Here is a 22,848-nt window from a genome sequence, read left to right as displayed (position 1 = left end):
TTCCTACTGTTACCCTGTCATTGCATTTGTGCCCTCCTGCAACTGTTTGAACTATTCTGACTTTATTTTCATATTTTTCTCCTTTTGTGATTGTTGTATTATTCTGAATGTATTATCATCTGTTTTATGAACTGTATTATGTCCCCACTGTGATTGCTTTAAGTATTCTAACTGTATTATTTGATGTTTTATGGACTGTAACTGTAATATTTTTAAGTACCATTTTTGCAGTCTTTACATATTTTGAATACATTTTCTACATTATATACTGAGAGTAGTCATTGGACTGTAGCTAAACAGGGTCCAAAGACCAGGCTATCTACCCTATTAAAAAGTTTCTGAATAAATAAATAAATGAATAAAAATACTAGTCCAATGACTTGCTCAGTTAATGCAAAATAACACTAAATGAGAATCATTGGAATAAAATAATGTTCTCTCTAGCTGAAGACCTCTGTTTTACTACCTATGTAAGACCTCTCTGTCCCAGAGCCTTCTTCCAATGTGCCTTAATGTTCTTCACTATAAACTGTGCTCCTGTTCTAAACAATTCTATATCTATTGTCTTATTTTCTGAAACAACATATCTCCCAATATTCATTCGGTAGAATAACTCATATCACACATTCAGAATTCATCAAAATGCCTCTGCCGTTATAGCTGTAGCAATTAAGATCCTCCCACCTGTCCCCTAAGAATTGAATAATGATCCTGTATTATAAAAGCTATCCATTCTACTTATGCACTGTAGCTCATGATTTTTTACACCTTCCACTTTTATTTTTCCTTCTCTGTCTCCATTTTGGATTGATTACTCATGTCTGATTTATTTACTTTATCAAATTTTAAATGTATCACCCTAACTGATTTATAACTCACTAGTTTAAACTCTAAAACTACTTAGTCCTATTTCCACAGTTTCTATTGTCACTTTAGAGTAGCTCTTTCATACAATGGTTTATGAGTCAATTGTATTTGATTTTATTTTTATGCACTCTGATTCCTGTCTGATAACTTTAATAACATATACTCTGTTATTGTGACATTCTTACCACAGTTTATTTCATCCAAATTCTACCATACTCTCAAAGCTTAACATGCTGAGTTTATTAGACTTTCTAAATAGTGCCAACCAGAATTGAACTGATAAATAGTAAGTTAGATTTCACTGTCATTCAAATTTCATTTTTCCTGTTTATTACTGTTGTTTAGTTATATGTCACTGCATAATCCATTGTGTTTTTCTGTACTTTTTCCAAGGTTGTGACTGAAAAAAAAACTTCCCATTTACCAACTATTAAATAAATAAACGTTGTTTCTGTAGTTAAAATAAGAGATTGTGTTCAAATAGTTTGCAAATACTAAAGCTGTTCATCACATGCCCAGAGTACCCCAGGCCAGAAGCAATACATCATAGATGGCTGTATCTATTGCAGTAGGGATTTGTTAGTCTCTTTCACAGAACATATAGTAATGTTACCCAACAGATGTGCATTACCTCCAGTCACCCATAAGGCAGGCAGAGGTTGCAATGACTGTACCTAGCTAGCTGGGGCAAAGTCAATTTATTGATGAAACAACTTACTTAGTTGGGTACAAGTCTGGTTACCAAATAATGTCTATATGAATTTTATTTTCACCTTAACAACTGCTTTATTTCTAATTGAATTTTGAATTTAATTGTGTAGGTTGCCAGTTGTTTCCCTGCAGAAAGATGTATGTCTGATTGCAAGAATAAAAATATTTGTGTTTGAATATGAGCGGCAGTGTGTCAGCAGGGCAGTGCTGCCTCTCAGAGGCTGGTTCTCTGTTCAGTCCCTAAAATGAGTGCCTTCTGTGTAGAGTCTACATGCCCTTCCTATGTTTACATGAGTTTTCACAAAGGGGACATTCAGGCCAGTGAACTGATAATACTCAAAATTGCTTTAAGGTGTGTGTGTGTGTGTGTGTGTGTGTGTGTGTGTGTGTGTGTGTGTGTGTGTGTGTGTGTGTGTGTGTGTCTGTGTGCGTGTGTGTCTGTGTGTGTGTGGCATCCCTTCCAGGATTGTTTTATGTCTTTTGCCAGGACAGGCTCCATCTTCCCAGGATCATGAACTGGATAAAATGGGCACTGAAATTGATGGATGAATGAATTTGAATTTGAAAATGGACTGTTGATACAGAACCAAGGTATCTTTTTTCCTACTCCAGTAACCCTAGACTTGGAAATTAGTCCTGGAAGCTGGAATGTCAGCTGGGACAGTGAGCATATGGACTAAACATTTCATATAAAGAGTAGAGGAAAATGATGAGCTGTACAGTTTTGTGTGTGTGTGTGTGTGTGTGTGTGTGTGTGTGTGTGTGTGTGTGTGTGTGTGTGTGTGTGTGTGTGTGTGTGTAATGTGTGTGTAATATCCAGGTAAGACAGAAAGATAGCTTGAATCTGACAGACTAAGATATGCACACCCTAGTAACACTACTGCATGTCTGAGGTTAAGGTAGATTAAGTTTCACTATTTAATCTCATGTTGCTCTTCTGCCCCCATATCACAACTCATCTAAGAGCACACTAGCAGGGCAGGCAGTATTAATAGGATGTGGACCAGGAACAAGGTGTAATAAAGAAAACAAAAACTAGTTAATAGCTGATCAAGACAGGGAAAATAATGAGGGAATAACAGTACTTCAGGAAAGAAAAATGAAATTGCAAGTCAAGATATAAAGTGATAGAAAAATGAATAAAAGTCTAAAACTAAGTCTTTTTTTTTTCTTACAGTTTCTAGCAATAAAAAAGATTAATGTAACTGTTTCGGGATCTGGCCAGGGGACATTATCAGTAAGTATCTGTTTAATCAACATTTCTAAACACTAACTCAAATTTCAGATGTCATTTCCATGAATTATAATTTTCTCTCATGCAAATGATTTGGTATTTTTGATTCCACACTTCCACATGTAAAATGTAGCTAATGAAAAAAAAACGAAAATGGAAAAAAGAAGTCAACCCACTGGCACAGAATATTCATCTGTGATATCCGAAAACTGGGTGCAAAGACCATTTTGAGGACTCTAGATAACCGGATGCTGATGTGGGGTACAATGCTTCACTTACTGGGGAATGGTATAGAAAAGACCAGTGCCTAATTGCTTCCTGGTGGAGACCAAGGTTGCCAAGTGCATGCTGAGAGGGAATTTACTTAGGCTATATGGCATGCTAGCTGGCTACAAGTGGAAACACACACTGCTGAAATAACTGTATACCAGGCTCTTCTCAAAGGCCTCTGACAGAGAGTAGCGTCACTGTATTGATGGAACTTAATTAATCCTCAGGTCTTGGTTAGTACTTTCACATGGTAGACCCTGTTTTAACAAAACCTCACCAAGATGACATTGATATACATACTGTATTTTATGTATCATGGAAAAGGTAAGATAAAAAATAAAAAAAAGTCTGGGTGCACAGGTCACAGGTAAAAAAAAATGCCCTTTCCTTGTATCAGGACTGGGAAAAAAAGGTAGTGAAGAATTCTCAGGACATGGGTCACAGGTAAAAAAAAAATGCCCTTTCCTTGTATCAGGACTGGGAAAAAAAGGTAGTGAAGAATTCTCAGGACATGGGAACATTCCTACCAAAGGTTTAGCCAGGGTCAGGTGGAGGGTGGCTCCTCTGTAGCAGAATGAAATAGTCTACAAAAAATGCAAAAACTGACGGGCCAAAATGAGGCCTAGAGATGACAAATTGGGCTGTTGAGGATAAGGAAGAAATTATGTATCTCTACTATTATGCAAGAAGGCCACCATTTCCAGACAAAAGATATGTATATGTAGAAAGATTAAGAGAGAAAGTAGAGAAAAGAAAAATATTTGCACATGAAAAACTGTCAAAAGTCAAGTCAAACTCAAAGTCAACTTTATTGTCATTCAGAGTATACAACTTCTGCATCACTGAATAAAATTTCATTCCTCAATCTCAAGGTGTAGGCATTTCCACATATAGACTATCTACAGTACAACAGCTATAATTGACATGCCACACATTATTTTCTTAAACTCTAACTACTATAAATATTGATTGCACATACAGAATACTTTGTCCATTGTAGTAGTTATTGCACAGTTGCTTTACAGCTTTGATGATTGCACAAAAATATGAATTTAGGCATTTCAGTAGAGTTATTGCACAGAAATATTATTGCACAAAAAATATAAGGTATTGTCATTGGAATTTTCAGAGTTCAACATGGTGTGGAGTTAGTGTGAGTTCAGTAGTCCAATGGCCTGTGGGAAGAAACTCTTATTGAATCTGTCTGTTTCACATTTCATACTGCAGTAGCGTTTACCAGAAGATAAATAGGTGAATAGTCCATGGGCAGGGTGGGTAGTGTCTCTGGTTATCTTGTTGGCCCTGCTGACACACCGTGACAGGTATATTTATTGGATGGCTGGGAGCATGGCCCCACTGATTTTCTCTGCTACCCTAACCACTTTCTGGAGGGCCTTTTGGTCTGAGCTGGAGCAGTCACTATACCAAGTTGCAACACTGTTGGTTAGTATACTCTCTATGGTGTCTCTGTAGAAGGTAGTGAGGTTTGGAGAGGGGAGCTTCAGATAAAAAATTGTATTCCGTAATACAACAGCTCGATGAAAAACATTACATAGATGAACAAACTTTGGGCCACCTAGAAAAAGAAGAAAAAGAGGAAGTGTGAAAATATAAAGAACAAAACACTGATATTTTTTTATTTTATTTATTATTTATTTTACATTTGTTTACCAGAAAAGTCCGATTGGGTTTTAGCCCATTTTCAGTGGAGGCCCAGGGAGAAAAGGTCCAAAACAATTCTTAACAAGTAACTTAAATGATATGTTAACGTTTACAAAGAGAAGTTCCAAGAGAAATTGTATAAAGTAATTTACATTATGGTTTACAAAGAGTTTAGAAAACATATCTCAGAACATAGCGCCATGTGCAGATCACATTCATATTTTTGGAAGGTATAAAAAAGGATCAAGGACATACAAAAGAAAAAGAGATTTGATATGGTGCAGTGTTAATGCAAAGGAGAAAGCCAGATGAATCAATACAAAAAAGCCTCAAAAATATTTGAAGAGAAATACAGGGAAAGGCACCTGGGCATGAAAAATTTCACAGTACAACAATAAGATCACAAAAGTGGAATACAGAAAAGATTCTTAAGGCAGAAGTTAAACACTTAGAAATTGAAGAGCTGGAGAAACTGTGAAGTGATGGGTTTAGTATGGAAACTCCAGCATGGCAGTGTCACAACATGATGGAACAGCTGGAGAAGCAGCGTGCATCTGAAGAAGAAAATGTACCAAAGAGCAATGTTTTGGAGCATGCTGTAGGAGACTCAGATGGAAGCTCGGTTGAAGTTGCACAGCAAGAAAAAAGATTAGGAGTCAGTGGAAAATATGCCGCAGGTAATGTTGTGGCATGATGGGCCAACGAATCTGCATACAGTAAAAAATCAGAAGAAGCAGGCATCTGAAGTGGATATGTCACAGGATGATCTTCTGAAAACCTCTTTGAAAGACTCACAGGAAATAGAGAGCAAAGATGCTCTCAGTCCAGAAGAAAATTTATATAACATTTCTTTACCCAAAAATTCCAACTGGGACAGATCCCATTTTCAGAAGAGGCCCAGGGAGAAATGCTCCAAATGCATGTTTTTGGAATGTGGTAGGAAACTGGAACACCCAGAGGAAAACTCACGCAAACACAGGGAGGACATGCAGACTCCGCACTGAAGGCACCCCAGCCGAGAATCAAACCAGAGAACCTCTTGCTGTGAGGTGACAATGCTAATGCTGCAAAACTGCACTGCCCAAATGATCTAAGAGAAGACCTACTTGACTTACTAGAGATGGATAGACATATTAATACATATGAAAGAAACAGATTACAGGAAGTAAATAAGATCAAAAATAGTAGACGACTGGTAAAACAGATGACCACAGTAATCAGGGCTGTTAAGAGAAACTTATATGATGTAACAGATGTAAACAGGATGTAGTATTGTGAAGCTAAACTAATAATGGATAAAGTGTTACTACAAAAATGTAGCGCAACAAAGGAAAGGAACAGAACAAGCAAAATGCCACCATGGAAGCATTGAATAAAGAAAATTATAAAACAACTAAGACAAGAAATATCAGTGTTAGAAGAATACAGAAAAGGGAACACGTCTTCAAAAATTCTTAGAAAGATACACATGGTAAAAGCAACACACAACATTAAAAAAGATTAAGATTTAGCATACACAATTGCCAATAATAAACTAAAAATATCAGCACAAGCAGAAAATCTTAGAAGGAATGCAGATAAATATAGAGGAAAAGTACAAAATAAGCAATGTATTGATGAAACCACAAAATGTAGGAAGTCAAGGTGTGAAAACAAACTTAAAACCAGTAAAAACGGGAGTCATTTCCAAAGTGTTTTTACTGGTTTCAATTTGTTGATGACCCTGAAACAATACTAATTTCATAAACTCTAATCATACCTTGACTTAGGAATGGGGCTCATTCCTGTCATGGTATTAGAAATCCAAAGCACTTTCAGAAATTAAACGAAGGCTTACAGCTGCCACTTATAGCATCTTCCTCCCTGTCCCTGTCTATAATTTGCCCTAACTTCGCACTGTGTATTAATGGTAATAGTGGGGTGAACTAAAGAGAGCAGGTAGACTGTGTGGATCCAAGTATGTGGTCATTAAGTATGAGCAAAGATAAGACAGAAAAAGTTAAAAGAAAAATGTGTGACTATATAATGAACATTATGCTTAAATGGCATGCAGGTTTGGAGGAAACTCTTCAAGGTGTCTCACCTTGTAGTGCAAGTGTATTAATCTTAGTCATTCTGACAAGCCTTAAAAATGGACTTAAGTAGTAAGCAATGACTTGAAGAGAAAAGACAGTGTTTTCCAGAGAATATGTTTTTGAAAAGTAGGGAAACTTGTACTTCCATAAGCTGCCTGAGAACAGTTGGCAACAAAAGTCGAAAATATACAGATCTGAGGAGTGATTAACAAGTAGCAGCTAGATTTCAGTGTGAACAGTGCAAGTTTAAAATGCTATAAATATGGTATTCAAAGGCAGAAGAAGGGTCTTTGATACCCTGTTCTTTTGTTAAAAACTAGAAAGGCTCACCTAGACTCTGCTACACTTTGCTGTGAGGGAAAGGTTAGTTTGCTTTTTATTTGTTGTATTTTGTATTACTTTGTTGCCTTTTTCTGTTTTGAATGCTGTGATTTGTTTTCTTTACCTTGTGTTTTACTTGTATTCTGCTTTTAACTGCATATTAAAACTTGAAAAGAGACCACAACTCTGCCTCTTGTGAGTCAGGCAGAAATCATTTTTACCACCCTGTCACCCAGTTACTGTTGTGTTCTTAAACGCCACTGTCTTTCTAGTTGCCTGCCCCTTATGTTAATTTGACCATATATCTCATTTCCTCTCTGCTTTTACTGGCTTGTGTGAGTAAGCATACAATTATCATTTTGTGAAATCACTCCCCTTCAACTAATTAAATTTATTGGCTATCCTACTGTATTCCATAGTACCAGAATACAAAAGTGACCACGCCTTTCAATCTATCTTGCTGTATTAAAAATAGTGACTCTCCACTAAAACTTAACATTTTAGACAGGTGAAATTTAAGTTACCTACTTTCACATCTAATTCCTCTAGTGCGCACTGCAGTGTTTAGGATAAATCATTTTTTTATCTTACCTTTAAGCATCTATTGCAAGACCACCAGTTATTGGAGAGCCTATGTTCTGCCTCTCAGTAATCATCTTGGGATTAGTGCTTCTGTTTTCTCCCGGTGAGAGAAGGAGTACAGTTACATTATTTTCTGGAGACTGTTGATCACCAGAAAGCTTAATAACTGCTTTATAGGTGACAGCTTGGAATCTGTGCTTATATTCTGATCCTGGTGAGAGTAGGAGCAGAGTGCATTGATTTCTGACTCTTTCTGGTTGGAGTCCCTGTGACTAGCACTTGCTCTAAAACCTGCTGGAAAATACTAGGAAGCCTTAAACTGATACAAGCAGTCAACTCTCCTTGTTAATAAGGAGAAATTAATAGTAGGCACTAAGCCTATAATTGCAAAGTACCTTGCCAAGTTAAGGGAAAACAGCTCTTGTACTTTACAAAAAAAAAAAAAAAAACTAACCAGGCACGTCCAAAGGTCAGCTTCTGGTGATTTCTCCAGTCCACCTGGTGAATCTGGGCATACTGGGGCAATACAGCAATTGCCTCATGTACACAGACAACCCTCTCCTCCTACCACCCAACACTACAACCTGCGAGAGATGCACTTACATAGCCAAACTGGAAGCAAAGCTCTCTACAGCCAAGATTGTGGTAGACAATCAAGAGGAGAAGGTTAACACCCGCACTACACCTCAAGCAATACATAGCCCTTCAAAACCCTCACCACCAACACCCACACATAGCAACACTAAACCCACATATGAGGAGGCCCTTAACGTTAACCTGCTCAATCAACAAGGACCTCTGTAGCTGAAACACAAACAAACACCAATCACAACCAAAGTATCACATATCTCACAACACCAGTGTGCCACCCAACAACAGCCCCTAAGGCAAGACAATGTACCCAACACTTTAGTCATAGGTGACTCTATAGTCAGGCACACTGATGTCCTGCTCACCAGGCTGAACAAGGAGAAAATTACAGTCAGCTGCCTTTCGGGTGCCAGGATCCACCACATAACACATGCACTCAAGTCACTCCACAACAAGTACAAGTACGACTCTGTCATTGTCCATGTTGGAGTGAATGACTTGAATGATCCTTGCCCTGAGCAGCATCCTGCCTTTGCAGAATGATACCACAGTATAAGGACAAAATGATTGACTTCAACAATTGGCTAAGCTTCTAGTGCCATTCAAAGGGGATCCAGTATCTGTCTGCCTGGGATGACATGATCGACAAACCACGATGCTTTGCCAGAGATGGTCTGCACCTGTCGCCTCTGAAATTCAGGTTACTGGCTAAGGCTCTTGCCACCCCTATAGTGCCTTTTTTAGGCAAGGCTCAAAGGACAAAACCACTACCGTGACAGGTACAAGTATGCAAAATCTGAAGGTAATGCTACTCAGTGCTAGAAGTCTAAACCTCAAAGTGCACTCTCTCAAGCCACTCCTAAAACTAGAGAACATTGATATCTGTGCAGTAACTGAGACCTGGTTCAAGGCTCCAGAGAGCATCCCTGCAGTACCAGGCTACAACTCTTACCACACTTTTTGGCCACCAAACCAGGACCAAAACACTAAAAGTGGAGGAGTGTTCATATTCACAAAGGATATTCACACCTCCAGGCTAGATGCCCAACACAATGCATACGAAATTCTCCAGGAGCATCTAACACTAGGTAAGACTGCAATCCAAATTGTAGCTTGCTACAGATCCCCCACCATGCCCCAAGATTCTCACTACACCTTTCTAAACAAGCTGGAAAATATTAAGATACAACCAAATACCCTAATACTGCGTGATTTCAACTACCCTGCCATTAACTGGGAAAACTACCCGTGTACCAGCACCTTTGCTCAACAGGTCTTGGAATTTATAAATTCCAACGCCCTGGGTCAACTAATCCATAGTTCCACTAGGGGCTCCAATATCCTGGACTGGTCATTACCAACATGGGAAATCGATGCTTCACACCAGTGTCATCCCCTCGTTGGTTAGGTCTGACCATAAGCTAATCACCTTTTACATCCACATCTCACTCCCACCCCCCAGTAAGGAAACCTCCATAAAAAACTTCTCCAAAGCCAACTTCATGCTACTCAAGTCAGAAGTGACAAACTTCATGACACCCATGCAGACAGGAACTGAAAATTCGACTGCCGAATCCTACACTAAAACATTGTACGAGCATACCCACTTGTGCATGAATCGTGCCATTTCAAATAGAACAAAGATGCTCTCCTCCAAAAAAAGGAAGCCATTCTGGTGGTCCCTTACAACAGAAGGAAAAAACTGTTGCAGAAAAGAGGAAAATCCCAGGATGCAAATAACTCCCTTACAAGCCTCAGTAAGAAGCTAAAATCCCTTATAAAATCCTCCAAAGCTAGTTACGAAAATAAAATTGCCAAAGATTCCAAAGCCAACCACAAGGCATTCTATAGCTATGTCAGGATTATAAAAGGCAATGCTCTGATCTGCTCTGAGCTACAACAGAATAGCTTTAAATATGCTGATCCCAAGGATATTGCCAATATCCTGGCAGATCGATTCGGTACCAACTTCAACCCCCTCTCAATCTCTAAAGGGCCCATCTCAATACTGAAAGATTGCCATATTCCAGTAATCACGGCTACTCAGGTAAAAACTGCACTCTCCAAAGCTAAGAATACAGCATCCATGGGACCAGACGACATCCTGGGCTGTGTACTACATGAGCTACAAAATGAACTGGCACCTCACCTAAGTGTCATGCTTAATCATAGCCTCACCTCAGGCTTTGTGCCCACTGAGTGGCACACAGCTGCAGTTATCCCACTCCACAAGGGGGGAATGCACCTTGGATCCTGGGAACTACCGTCCCATCAGTTTGACGAGCTTGATCTGCAAGGCCATGGAACGTATTATCATGGAACTTATAAACAAAGACATTGGCAAATTCAAACACTGGAACACACCCAGTTTGGGTTCATGAAGGGCCAATCGTGTCTCCTGAACCTAATTGACTTCTTCGAATCAGTCTCCGGAGCAGTGAATGAGGGTATTGTGGTCCACACAGCCTATCTGGACCTCGCCAAGACCTTCAACACCATCCCCCACTCTGGAATCATAGATAAACTTATTAAGCTGGGCATAAATCCCTATGTCACTCGATGGGTTGCCAACTGGCTTACTGCCAGAACCCACACTGTAAAAGTAGCCAACTCCAAATCCAGCTCCAGACAAGTGACAAGTGAAGTACCTCAGGGTTCAGTCCTGGGACCGGTCTTGTTTGGCATCTACTTCTCTGAAGTACAGGCCAACACTAAGAGACTCTGGCTAACAAAGTTTGCAGATAACCACAAACTGGAAGCCATTATTGAATCCCCAAATGATGTGGATATTCTACAAAAGGGCCTTACAGAAACAAATGCTTGGTGCCAGAGCCATGGGTTCAAGCTCAAAGCCAAGAAGTGTATAGTTATCCCCTTTGAGAAAAATCATGTACCCATGAATTATCACATAGGTGGCAGTACACTAAACACCGAAAGTGTGATAAGAGACTTAGGATCACAGTTGAACATTGGTCTCAACTTCGATAACCACATCGCCACAACAGTCAGGAAATCCTTCTATGTGGCACACCTCATCACTAAGGGCTTTTCATCCAGAAAAAAGGAGGTCATTGCCCCACTGTACTCATCCTTCATCAGAACCATCATAGAGTACAGCCCCATTTGGTATGTACCTCACAAGACATCTGCAACAACTGGAAAGGCCACAGAAACACCTCACTAAAAGAATCACAGGCCTAAAGCAGGTGACCTATGCTGACTGATTAAAAAAACTCCACCTATACTCTATTACATATCGCCTACTCAGAGGCGATCTCTACTTAACATACAAGGCCATGTCAAACCCAGAGCTGTTGGACATGCTACACTTAAAGAAATCCCAATCCATCAGAGCCACACGCTCCAGGGACCTAAACTTTGTGATCACAATGAACAAAACATGCTGGAGAGAGAGGTTCCTGACCCAGAGACTCCCCATACTCTGGAATAGACTGCCCATACATGTCAAGCAGAGCACCTCCATGGCCCTGTTCAAAAGGAACTTTGACAGCTGGATTGGAGATAGGAAATTTACCCCAGGGATCATGTCAGTCACCCTGCTAGACAGGGGTCCAGGGAAGTAAATATTGTGGGAAGAAATATCCAGGGAATTGTTATGGCTAGGTTTGTATAGGCCCTAGGGCCGATAGCCTAGTACCAACCTATGAACCTGTGAACCTAAATGTAAATGCAGTTCAGAGGACAACATTCAAAGCCTATGCAGGATCTGTAATAAAAGTACTATTAGCAGACATTGAATAATCCCTGCATGTGGGAAGGGCAGTGTGTGGCAGGAAATTATTAAATGTTTCAAGAGTATAAATGAAATTCAAAACAATTAAGAAGAAAAGGTGCACAAAACTAAATGAAAATGTAATGAATCTGGAGAACTTTTATTTAGGAGAAATGTAAGTGAATGCTTCTTCATAGAAAGGATGACAAGTATTTGTCACAATCAAGGTAACAATACTGTATTATGATTTAATAAATATAAGATGTCATAACATAGGCATAAAGCAACCTTTAATGTGTGGAAGTATATGCGGCAGGAGGACCAAGCTAGCTAGCAATAAAAGTCAATACTTTGACAGGAGGTGAATGTGAGCAAACTACATAGGCTGAACAATCATTTTGTGTCATCAGGTGTAAATGTCTGCTATTTGCCTTTCCCTTTTGTTGAAAATGTACTCCAGTATTGCTCCCTGATGAGTTGCTTATATAATCTATTCAGTGCTGTTCTTGCTATTGCAGTTTATTAGACTTGCAAACTGATTGACTGAGAAATATATTATGTCTTGGTAGATAAACCCAAGTGAACTAAATTTTTACTGACATTTTTCTGTGCATATGTTTTGTCACCACAAATCCTGTTTAGCTGGTTACTTAGGTCATTTCTGTAGTTAGTCCAGTTGTAGACCAGCACATTTACTCAAATGTTTAAATTAAAATAAATAAATAAGTCACTCTTCACTCTCATGCCAGAAGCTTCCTCTAAGATTCATTGAGTGCCAGCTTGGCAAGGAACCATCTCATGAAGAATGGAGGGCAAATTCTCTTCACCAACACTTTCCAGAATTTATATATGCCACCCACCTCCATGGTCACACTAATACAATCAAGGGAAAAGTCGTTCAAAAGGAGAGAAATTACTGTCAGCACAAACTTAGAAATGTCATCATCAGCAATTCCTTATTAAAAACACAATCAGAGAACTCAATGGTGGCAGCAACAGCCAACCTGCACAGAGACATCATCTGAGGCGATCTAAGAGATTATGGTCATCCTGGTAACTTGACACAAGCAATGCTGAGGTGAAGACTGCAGTGATTGCCTTAGTGCTGCATGCATGCATGCTTCCACCCATGTGCCAAAACTCAAGTATGGAGCAGTGTTCACCCATGTGCCAAAACTCAGGCATGAAGCAGTGTCCACCCATGTGCCAAAACTCTGGTATGGAGCGATGTATGCCCATATGTGTCAAAACTCAGATATGGAGCAGTGTCTACCCATGTGCCAAAACTCAGGCATGGAGTAGTATCCACCCATGTGGCAAAACTCAGATATGGAGTGGTGTAATTTTTAACAGACTAAGCTCACATCCCCAGCCTGTGTTCTTCCTTGCCATGTAACTCATCTACTATAGCATGTCAGGACTGCAGTGGATGTAGTCAACTCTCCCCACTGGATAAGAAGGTCTGACACTGGACACTTATTCACAGTCTTCTTAGCCAGCTCCTCCACTGACCAGGTTGTAATATATGACCAGTTACAAGGGTCATAATCAGGATTTTATCCCTGTGTAAAAACAAAAAAATAAACAAACCACTGAAGAGAAAAAATTAGGCAGACAACCAGGTTATCTTTTTAAAATTCTTGTTCTTTCGGTTAGCGCTTTCGTTTAAATTGAAAGTAGAATTTGCAGAGTTGAATAGTGACCTTTTATACACATTTTACACCTATTTTTTCATATTATAGGTAGTTTTAGTTGGCTTAAAATTTGAATGTGTTATCTAATAAAGGTTAGGTATTGTGTTTTACAAATGTATACACGCACACACATATATATATATATATATATATATATATATATATATATATAAAACATAAAAAAATGTGAATTGTATCATGTGATATGAAAGCATGTGAGGTGTTTTGAACATGTGACTACTACTGAGCCTTTTAAATATGGCTATTACTTGTTTTTTATTGTCTGATGAAGTTGAGTGTATGGAGGCTTGACAAAAGCGCTAACCGGAAGAACAAGAATTTTAAAAAGATAACCTGGTTGTCTGCCTAATTTTTTTCTGTTCAGAGGACTTTATCCCTGTCAGACATGGAGTCAGTCTCTATCTTAATACATGCTTGAACCTCACAATTCTTATTCTCTTTTCCTTATTCTACAGTACATTTCCAGCTATGTAGCACTTGTTCTGCAGTGAATTACAGATATATATGCATTTCACACCTATTTGCAAGTTATAGGAAAGTCAGGATTTACCATGCTGATGAAGCATGGATGACACTGAAGAACTATATCATTCCTGCAGTTCCTTTCAATGTGTGATCTTATTTTGAATAAACTGGGAAAAATGCAGCTGTGGGAGGAACTCACTATAGTAGCAGGCCTTTGAGGGAAGGTCACTGTAAAAGTAGATCATAACATTTGGGTTTATTCAATGGAGCTGTATTGATTTGGCATTTTTTCATAGCTTTTTTCTCCCCCAAGTGAAGGCCATTGCTATCCTAGACTGACTCAAGTACAGATGTTTGGGCATGTGAGAACATCATTTAAACAGTGCTGGTGGGCTGCCACTTCAGTTCCTCAAGCAAGAAACCTCTGTAGGGTCATTTACCTTCCTGGATAGGCAAATTCTGAATGTAAATATTATAGTACATACTGTAACAGTCAACAGTGTAAACCATATTCTACATGTGTACACAACAATGTAATATGAGTACTTAAAAGACAAAACTAGTAATTTTTTATTTATCATTTGTTAACTGGAAAGTCCGACTTGGAACAAAGCCAATTTTCAGCAGAGACCTGGGGAGGAATGCTCCAGATGCATGTCTTTTTAACATGGGAGGAAACCGGAGCACCCAGAGGAAACCCACACGAACACAGGGAGGACATACAGACTCCACACAGAAGGCACCCCTGCCGAGAATCAAACCGGACAACCTCTTGCTATGAAGCTACAACACTACCGCTGCACCACTGCGCCGTAATAAGTAATGTAAATATAAGTAGGGTAAGGGAGGAGGGTAGCTTTACTGCTGCAGTGACCTATCCTCAAAGATAGTTCAGTTGTGTAACAACTTACTATAACAGTAGATGTCCTACTGATCACTGTTGCAATATTACTGACATCCAATTTTAGGTCATAGTGAAACAGCAAAACCTGAAATTTATGTATCAGCAAGTGATTTTATGGCTAACAATATTACTCCTTCTAGTGAACTTAACATCCCTGCATCCGTACATCATCTAGTACAAAATACAACCTTTACTAGAGCCTTTATCACAACTTATAATGCTAACAGTGCAACTATTAGGAGCATTATTCAGAAGAGCTGGACTATTCTAAGGGAAGACAGATACATTATTGAGAAAGTGCGGGATACACCACACATAATATACAAAAGGGGTTGTAATTTTAAAAACATTGTGGAACATTTTAACAGAACATCCACACATAAGAATAATAAAATTCATCTTATGTCTAAATGTGGCTGCTGTTCCATCTGTCCCTACATTTTGATGGGTGAACAGTTTGTTATAAAGAACTTTACATTTTGTATAAAAGGAGCATTTAACTGTCTGACAGGAGGGGTAGTACACTCTGCACTCTGTCAACACTGCCCTGTTTTCTATATAGGCAAAACTGAGCGTAAGTTCAAAGAAAGAATTGCTGAACATCTATATATTAAGAAAAGGAAAACAAACAATGCCATAGCCAAAGACTTAATGGAATGGCCAGACCACATTTATAAATTTGCAATTATGGAAAAGGTAACCCTTAGTGAACGTGGCGCCCCATGGCAACTTAAGTTGGAAGGACGTGAGTTATATTGGCAGCTCACACTTAATGCAAGTTCTTGGCCAGGGATAAATGACCAGATTTCTATTAGCGGTCTTTTAAAACTAAGAGCTTTAGAAAGATGATATTGCTACCTTTTTTATTAGACAGAATTTCTCAATATAGTATTTACTGTTTAATGATTGCTCTTACATAAAACTATTTATGATTGTATGTTAAAAGTAAGTTTTATAGGTTGATGTATTCAGATATTCAGCCTTTGATTTTTCTTTTCTTCAATTTTGAGCATTGAATATGCTGCCTTAATGCATGATTTGTTCAGCGGATTTGGCTGTCAAATGATTTAAAGCTGATCACATGATTTTAAAAGTTTCTTGGCTGTCACATGATTTTGAGCTGATCAGATGATTTTAAAAAAGTTACCACATGACCTTTTAGAACTGTATTTAAACTGTGCGTGTGTTTGGTTCACTTCATCTAAAGAAGTTTTATTATAAAATAAAACAAAAGCGTTATGTTTCAAGTTGCTCACCTGGATTTGTTGGAATTTCTGTGGCCTTGCGTCTTCAGTTTTGGTTTGGTAAGGACAGCAATATGTCCATCCAGCCTAAGCACTTTCCTGGTACATAAGGGAAGGGTGGAATGATCATCAAAGCCTGCAGCTCAGAAACTCTTTTAGTGAAATGGCATTAATTATCTCAGAACTTACTTGCCCCAAGCCAAAACACTGACACAGAAGGAGAGGTTACTAAATATATATGTACATGTCCAGCAACGAAAAAGAAAAAAAAAACAAGGAAGTTGTCCACTTTGGCCAGGGAAGGAGAGGGCAAGCCCATAGTGGGACAGGAGAGTGAGATCTAATACTGCAACAGTGATCAGTAGAACATTTACTGTTATAGTGTGTTCTAACCCAACTGTACTATATCTTTCCAGGATCACTATTGCAGTATTATTTACAGATGTTTGAGTACTAAAGCTGTTCAGAATAGAGGAGAAAGGAACAGCAGAGTTATGGTCCAGCAAGGAATGCAGAATGGATCTAGCAAATCCTCCTCTAGTTCTAAAAAGCACATTAAGGTTATAATGCTTTGCAAAAGTGCAGACAGATGACCAGGTAGCTGCATTAAGAATAGTTCTAAAATCTAAGCCCTTGAAGAAAGCACCAGAGAACAATACTGCTATGGTGAAATGAGGCTAGACAGAAGCAGGAAGTTGCTTCCCATGAAAGGAGTAACAAAAGGAAATAGCCTTAGAAATCCAAGAAGAAATGGTTTGCTTAGATACTGGCAGACCCAAGTCCTTAGTTTTCTCCAGGTAAAATCAATGATGCCTATGCACATCGAGTGAATGAATAATTGTGAAGGAAAGAAGGAGAGATTGATGGACTGGTTCAAGGACAACTCATTGACCACCTTGGGAAAAAATGAAGGATTAATTTTAAGGCTAACCTTATCTTTCCGGAACACAAAGAAGGGTGGAGTGACCATCAACGCTTGCAGCTCAGAACTCTTATAGTGAAATAAGAGCCACTAACAAAATGGTTATCCAAGTAAAAAGCTTTAAGGAAGAACTGGCAGCTGGTTCAAAAGGCAGAAGGGTCAGTTTTTCTAGAGCATAGTTAAGGTTCCAAGAAGGCAGAACAGGCTTTCTTGGTGGTCTGATGTGGAAGACACCTTTCAAGAATTGCTTGACCTCAAAGTTTGCAGAAAGAGGCAGATCTATAAACAGACAAGTAGATATGACTGACAAATGAGCTTTAACCAAATAGTACGCTAGGCCAGAATTGAGCAACTTGCACAAATATGAAATAACAGTAGGAGTTTTCATTTAAAGAGGGCCCTAGTTCTTCTTTTGATACCACAAAGAAAATCTCTTCAGTTTTGAAATATAAGATTTTCTAGTAGTTGGTTTTCTAGCCTCCTGTAAAACTCAAAGCCTGTCCTCTGAGAAGTGGTCCCTGAATGGAATCAAGACTGTATCACCCAAAGAGTAAATTGCAAAGTTTGAAGGTGAGGGTGAATGAGAGAGCTATTTTCTCTGTGAGCAAGTCCATCCTATGAAACAACTTGTGACGATTGCTCATGGCCAGATGGAAAAGAAGGGGGAACCAGTACTGTCTGAGCCAAAATGAATTCACCAACAAGATTGTTAGCTTGTCCTTCAAAATTTTGTAAAGGACTCTTGCTATCAGCGGCAGGGAAGGAAAAGTATATAGGAATCATAGCATCTGTCTTCCATGTCTGAGGGCATGGTTTCATGTAATAGAACAAATGTAGCAGTCAGTTATGGATGGAGGCAAAATAATTCCACTAATAGACAATATCCAGGAAGGCCTCCTTGTTTAACATCCATCCATGAGGATCTGCTCTGGACTTACTCAGGGTGTCTGCCACCATGTTCCTTTTGGAAGGCATGTAAACTTCTTGATGGAGACAGTTTGGCTGAATATCAGTGTCCCAGGCCATAAAGACTAGTCTCCAAAGGTGGTAGGGCTTGATACCCCTTTGCTTGTTTATGTACCACATGGCAGTGGTGTTGTCTGTAAATATCCTGGGGGGTAGAGAGCAAACATGATTCAAGGACTGAAAGGCCAGTATCACAGCCTTCATCTCCATGATGTTTATTTGGTCTTTCCCTTCTTTGGTAGATCAAACCCCCTGGACCTTGAAGCCATTGGAACAAGCTCTCTGAACCAGGTGTGAGGTGTCCGTGTATAGCTCTGGGCAAGAGGGAGGAACCAGAAGTGGTACTACTGCATTGAGAGAAATCTGGTTTATCAACCACAGTAACTCCTTCTTGATGGAAGGCAAGAGAGGACTGTGGAATTCTAAATGGTGGCAATGTTGAAGCCAAATTAACTTGAGATATGCCAGTAACATCCTGATATAGAGTCTGGCATATGGAAGCATGCAAATAGTTGATGCCATGTATCCCAGGGATCTCAGGTACTCTCTTGTTAAGGTCATTTACAAAGGGCAAAGGTAGGTAAACACAAAAACCAGAAGTAGTAGCTGGATTGAACCCACTCAAAGTAATGCAGGCTGCAAATCACCACACAGTTGTAGAATGCAGAATCCACTTTATTAACTTCAGAACATAAAAATCCAAGGATGAGCGCTTTCGTCCAGAAAGATCTAGACTTCATCAGACAATTTACCCCATATAGTTACTTCCTTTTTATACAGTTCAGACAGGAAGTTCCACCCAGTTATGAACTAATTAATAATGTCATTAAAAGCACAATATCTACATTCACTGAATATAAAAAGCAGACAAAATATACAAACTGAAAAAGTTCTTGGAACCCACCTCCCTAAAAACACATTATATATAAGCACTGCTTCATGAAATGGCAATATACAATAAATATTTAAATATGTTAAATATATTAAAACAATAAATATGTGTAATTAAATACTAAAAACTAGATATAGTAGAAAATGTTAAGAGAAATAGATACACATTGACATAATAAATACTGAACATATGAATTATTTAACATGTTAAAATGTTAAAATACATAATGGAGAAATATATTTTTATCTTTCCAATGCCTTCAGTTTTAAAATTGGGCTAATGGAAATATGCTCATTCAGGCCTGGCCAGTTCCCAGCATTCAAACATAATTGCCAGAATAATTCTCTTTTCTCAAGTAATAGTGACCATGCACCACCCCTCATATTGATGCTAATATTATCGATAATAAAAAATTGGAACTTATGGTCATTGTAATCCAAAACATGTTTGCTAAGAGAATTAGTTTCTTTTTTATTCCTTATGTCATATAGGTGTTCGTATATGTGATTTTTTAACTTTCTATCAGTCTTGCCTATGTAGAAGAAAGAACAGGTGGTACACATGGGATAGTAAATCACTTTCTCTGAGTTACAATTGTATTTCTGATTGATTCTGATTCCGATATTATTGATGTCAAAATGTTACCTTCTTTTATGTAACTGCAATAATTACAACTGCCACATTTGTTCATAGAACCTGACCTGTGGTTTGAGTAAAAGTTACTGCTCTCAGATATGTTTTTCATATTCTTGCCTTTCCTATATACCATAATGGGTTGCGGTCCTATTAGTGGTCTGATGTTCTTATCATGTCTCAAAATAGAGCATTTTTTTGTTAAGATGTTTCTTAGTATGTAACTGTCTTGGGTGAATACAGTGATGAAAGAAGTCTTATAATCATTCTTACTTGCAACAATGTTAGTTTCTTGATTACTGGTGGAAGGACCACCATCAGTCATATTACAAGAAATTAAAGGTACATAAAACCCACACTCTGTCTTGTTAACCACATCAATGATTATATCACTAATGAACTTACAAGGATAGCCTCTTTTTTGAAACATATTTTTTCAAGTTGTCACATTCATCTATAAATTCATCAATACCAGATACTATACGAGCTGCACACACAAACTGTCCCTTAACTATTGCATGAGAAGTTGTTAAATCTCACCTTTTATTCTCACTGATGGGTTCGGAGCCGATCCTCGGCTCCAACACAGCTGATAGCAAAGCTCAAGGTTTGCCAGTAGCTCGAGACCAAGCCCCTTATCCCATGATGCACTGCTGGAATTACCTCAGATCTTGTTTGCCGCGGCACAGATCTCGGTGTTCCAAATAGCTCGGACCAATTATATTGGATAAATTTGTCTATTTGCAAGAGTTGGCCTAGTAGTTGGCCTTGTATTTAACCACATTCTTAGCAGTAGTTTGTTAGATAATTTCTTGAGTGTGTTTTTTTCAATTGTTTAAATTAGTCTAAATTTAAAATAGAGATGTCTGATGAGAAAGAGAAGCCGCATCCTAAATCTGGCTTCATAAAATGTCCGGATTGTTGACAAAAAATGTCCGTCACTGACGGGCACATTCAGTGTGTTTATTGTCTGGGGGCATTACACCTCCAAGACTCTTGTAGCATCTGTCACTCCTTCTCTTCCAGGGTACTTTTAGAGAGAAGGAGGAAACTGGTGGATAGGGGTTTACTTCAGCACCCCTTCTCGGAAGCACTGGGTGACCAGGATGGTGCTAGTAAATCCTCAAAGTCATCCAAGTCTTCAGGTGACTCCAAAGCATTGAAAAAGGCTAAAAAATGGAGGGTGTAAGGTCATCGGTTCCACTGCCCTCGGAACCGAGTGTCTCTTCTGTTCGGAGCCAGCTCACAGCTTTGGAGCCGGTTTCTGAGATTCCCTCATCTCCTCTGCTCAAATCAGCACCCTCAGTGCACTCCTCGAAGTCTTCTGTCAGCCTCTCAGATCTGGATATGGACTGGTTGGTGCAGAAGCTTTTACAGGCACCAGGCCTTGGCAAATTGTTGTCAGCTCCGACACCTTCGTTGGACCCGAAGACCATTAACCTGGACTTGACTGCTCCTCCTCCGAGCCGTACTGGACTTTTGTAGCCAAAGGAGCCTGACCTGATGGTTGTTGAACCTGTGGAGCCGAGACCTGCTCTGATGTTATTGGTTCCATCTACTCAGACGTCCTTGGCACCAACCGGGGACTCTAGGAGATGACACTCTCCTGTCGGGTTCAGAGAGGATAGTCGTACCAATTTGTCAGTGCTGACTCTTCCTCTCGGGGCTTTGGCTTGGATGAGCTCGGCTCCTACCTTGGGCTCAGAGCACATGGCCTTGATGCAGGAGGATCGGACGGTCCCTTTGAATCCGTCTACCCCTTCTCGTTGGAAACGTGGTGCGTTCGATGCCATCAGTACAGTTCTGTCTCCAAAGACATCATCAGCATCAGGTCTGGCTTCCTCCTCCCCTCAAGCACCTGTGTCCGCTCCTGCTTCTAACGGACATCCCAAGCGTAGAGACCCTGAGCCTCAAGTAGCCCCACAGGGCACCCACTGATCTTCTGAGACCTCCCCAGATGCCCCCACTGAGGAGGTACCCAGGAAGAGACTGTACAAGAGGAGGCACTTGCACTCCCCACAGGAGTCTTTGACATCTGACACTGACTTGGATGAGTCAGAAGGGTCCCCTCGATCCCCCCTCTGAGGCTATCTCCTTTGCGGAGATATTAGAGATCCTTAATCAGAGGGACGGTTGGCAGTCCAAAAGCCCTACTGAAAATGAGTCAGTGCTCTTGAAGGCTTTCTGGTCTCAACCTTCCACCTCTTGGTTGTCTCCGCCTTATGATGAGCTCATGGAGATGATCTCTTGTAAGGCGTGGGAGTCTCCAGAGGCCATGGAACCTGTCCCTCGGAAGCCAAATAAGTTCATCTCTGCCCCAGTGGACAAAGCTTTTTTGACTAAGGGAGTACCTGTTGATGCCATGGTGGTGGCGGCAGCCACCAAAAAGGAAACTTTTGAGACGTCCTCATCTATCCATCCTCCTAAAAGAGATTCCAGGATCATGGATAGATATGGGAAACACATGTTTAGTTCAGCGACTTTTTCCCTTTGATCACTGAACTATTTAACCCATTTTACAAGATTACAAAGAGATCTCCTGAAAGAGCTAGGAAATACTCTCCAGGGTACAGTAGCTGCAGGGGTTGCCAACAAAGTTAACACCCAGCTCGCTACCCTAAACTCGATTGTGGACTCGTCCATGCGTCTCATATCTTATGCAGCTGATGGTTCGAGTAGAGCCGCTAGTTCGGGCATTGCCCTGCATAGACAAGCCTGGATGCTTCTCTGTTCCTTTGCGGAGCCTTTCAAGTCTTCCTTTATCAACACCCCATTTGATGGCTCATCCCTGTTTGGGCCCAAGGTAAAGGAAACTCTAACCAGGTGTGAGCAGGAAGGCAAGATATCTGCCATTGGAGTCCATTTCTCTACCCCTACTCAGCCCTATCCCAAGGGCCCTAAGGGCGGAAAGATGTGGTTCCGAAAAGCATAGGGAGCCTTTTAGGACACACGTGGAGAAACCCCCTCTAGAGGCAGAGGAGGGGGTTATAATGGAAGACGCCACCCACGTGGCAGGGGGGGGGTCCACAACAGCAGGGTGACAGAGGTCAGTTCTCTGGTC

At 39.8% G+C, this 22,848-nt stretch overlaps 1 protein-coding gene across 1 annotated transcript in view; it reads left to right on the top strand.

The window, feature by feature from the left end:
• Positions 1-2,866, top strand: part of LOC122812280 (venom factor-like) — a 2,973,268-nt gene extending 2,970,402 nt beyond the window's left edge. The window contains exon 31 of the mRNA XM_044084681.1: positions 2,756-2,866. Within this exon, the coding sequence (XP_043940616.1) occupies positions 2,756-2,851 (96 nt within the window). The 3' untranslated portion in view covers positions 2,852-2,866. The remainder of the gene's footprint in view (positions 1-2,755) is intronic.
• Positions 2,867-22,848: the final 19,982 nt, after the last annotated feature.

This window comes from Protopterus annectens, chromosome 9.part0, assembly GCF_019279795.1.
Source record: "Protopterus annectens isolate FY-2018-M chromosome 9.part0, PAN1.0, whole genome shotgun sequence".
NCBI lineage: Eukaryota > Metazoa > Chordata > Ceratodontiformes > Protopteridae > Protopterus > Protopterus annectens.
The sequence above is the reverse complement of the archived record's forward strand: the minus strand, read 5'-3'. Positions and strand labels throughout refer to the sequence as shown.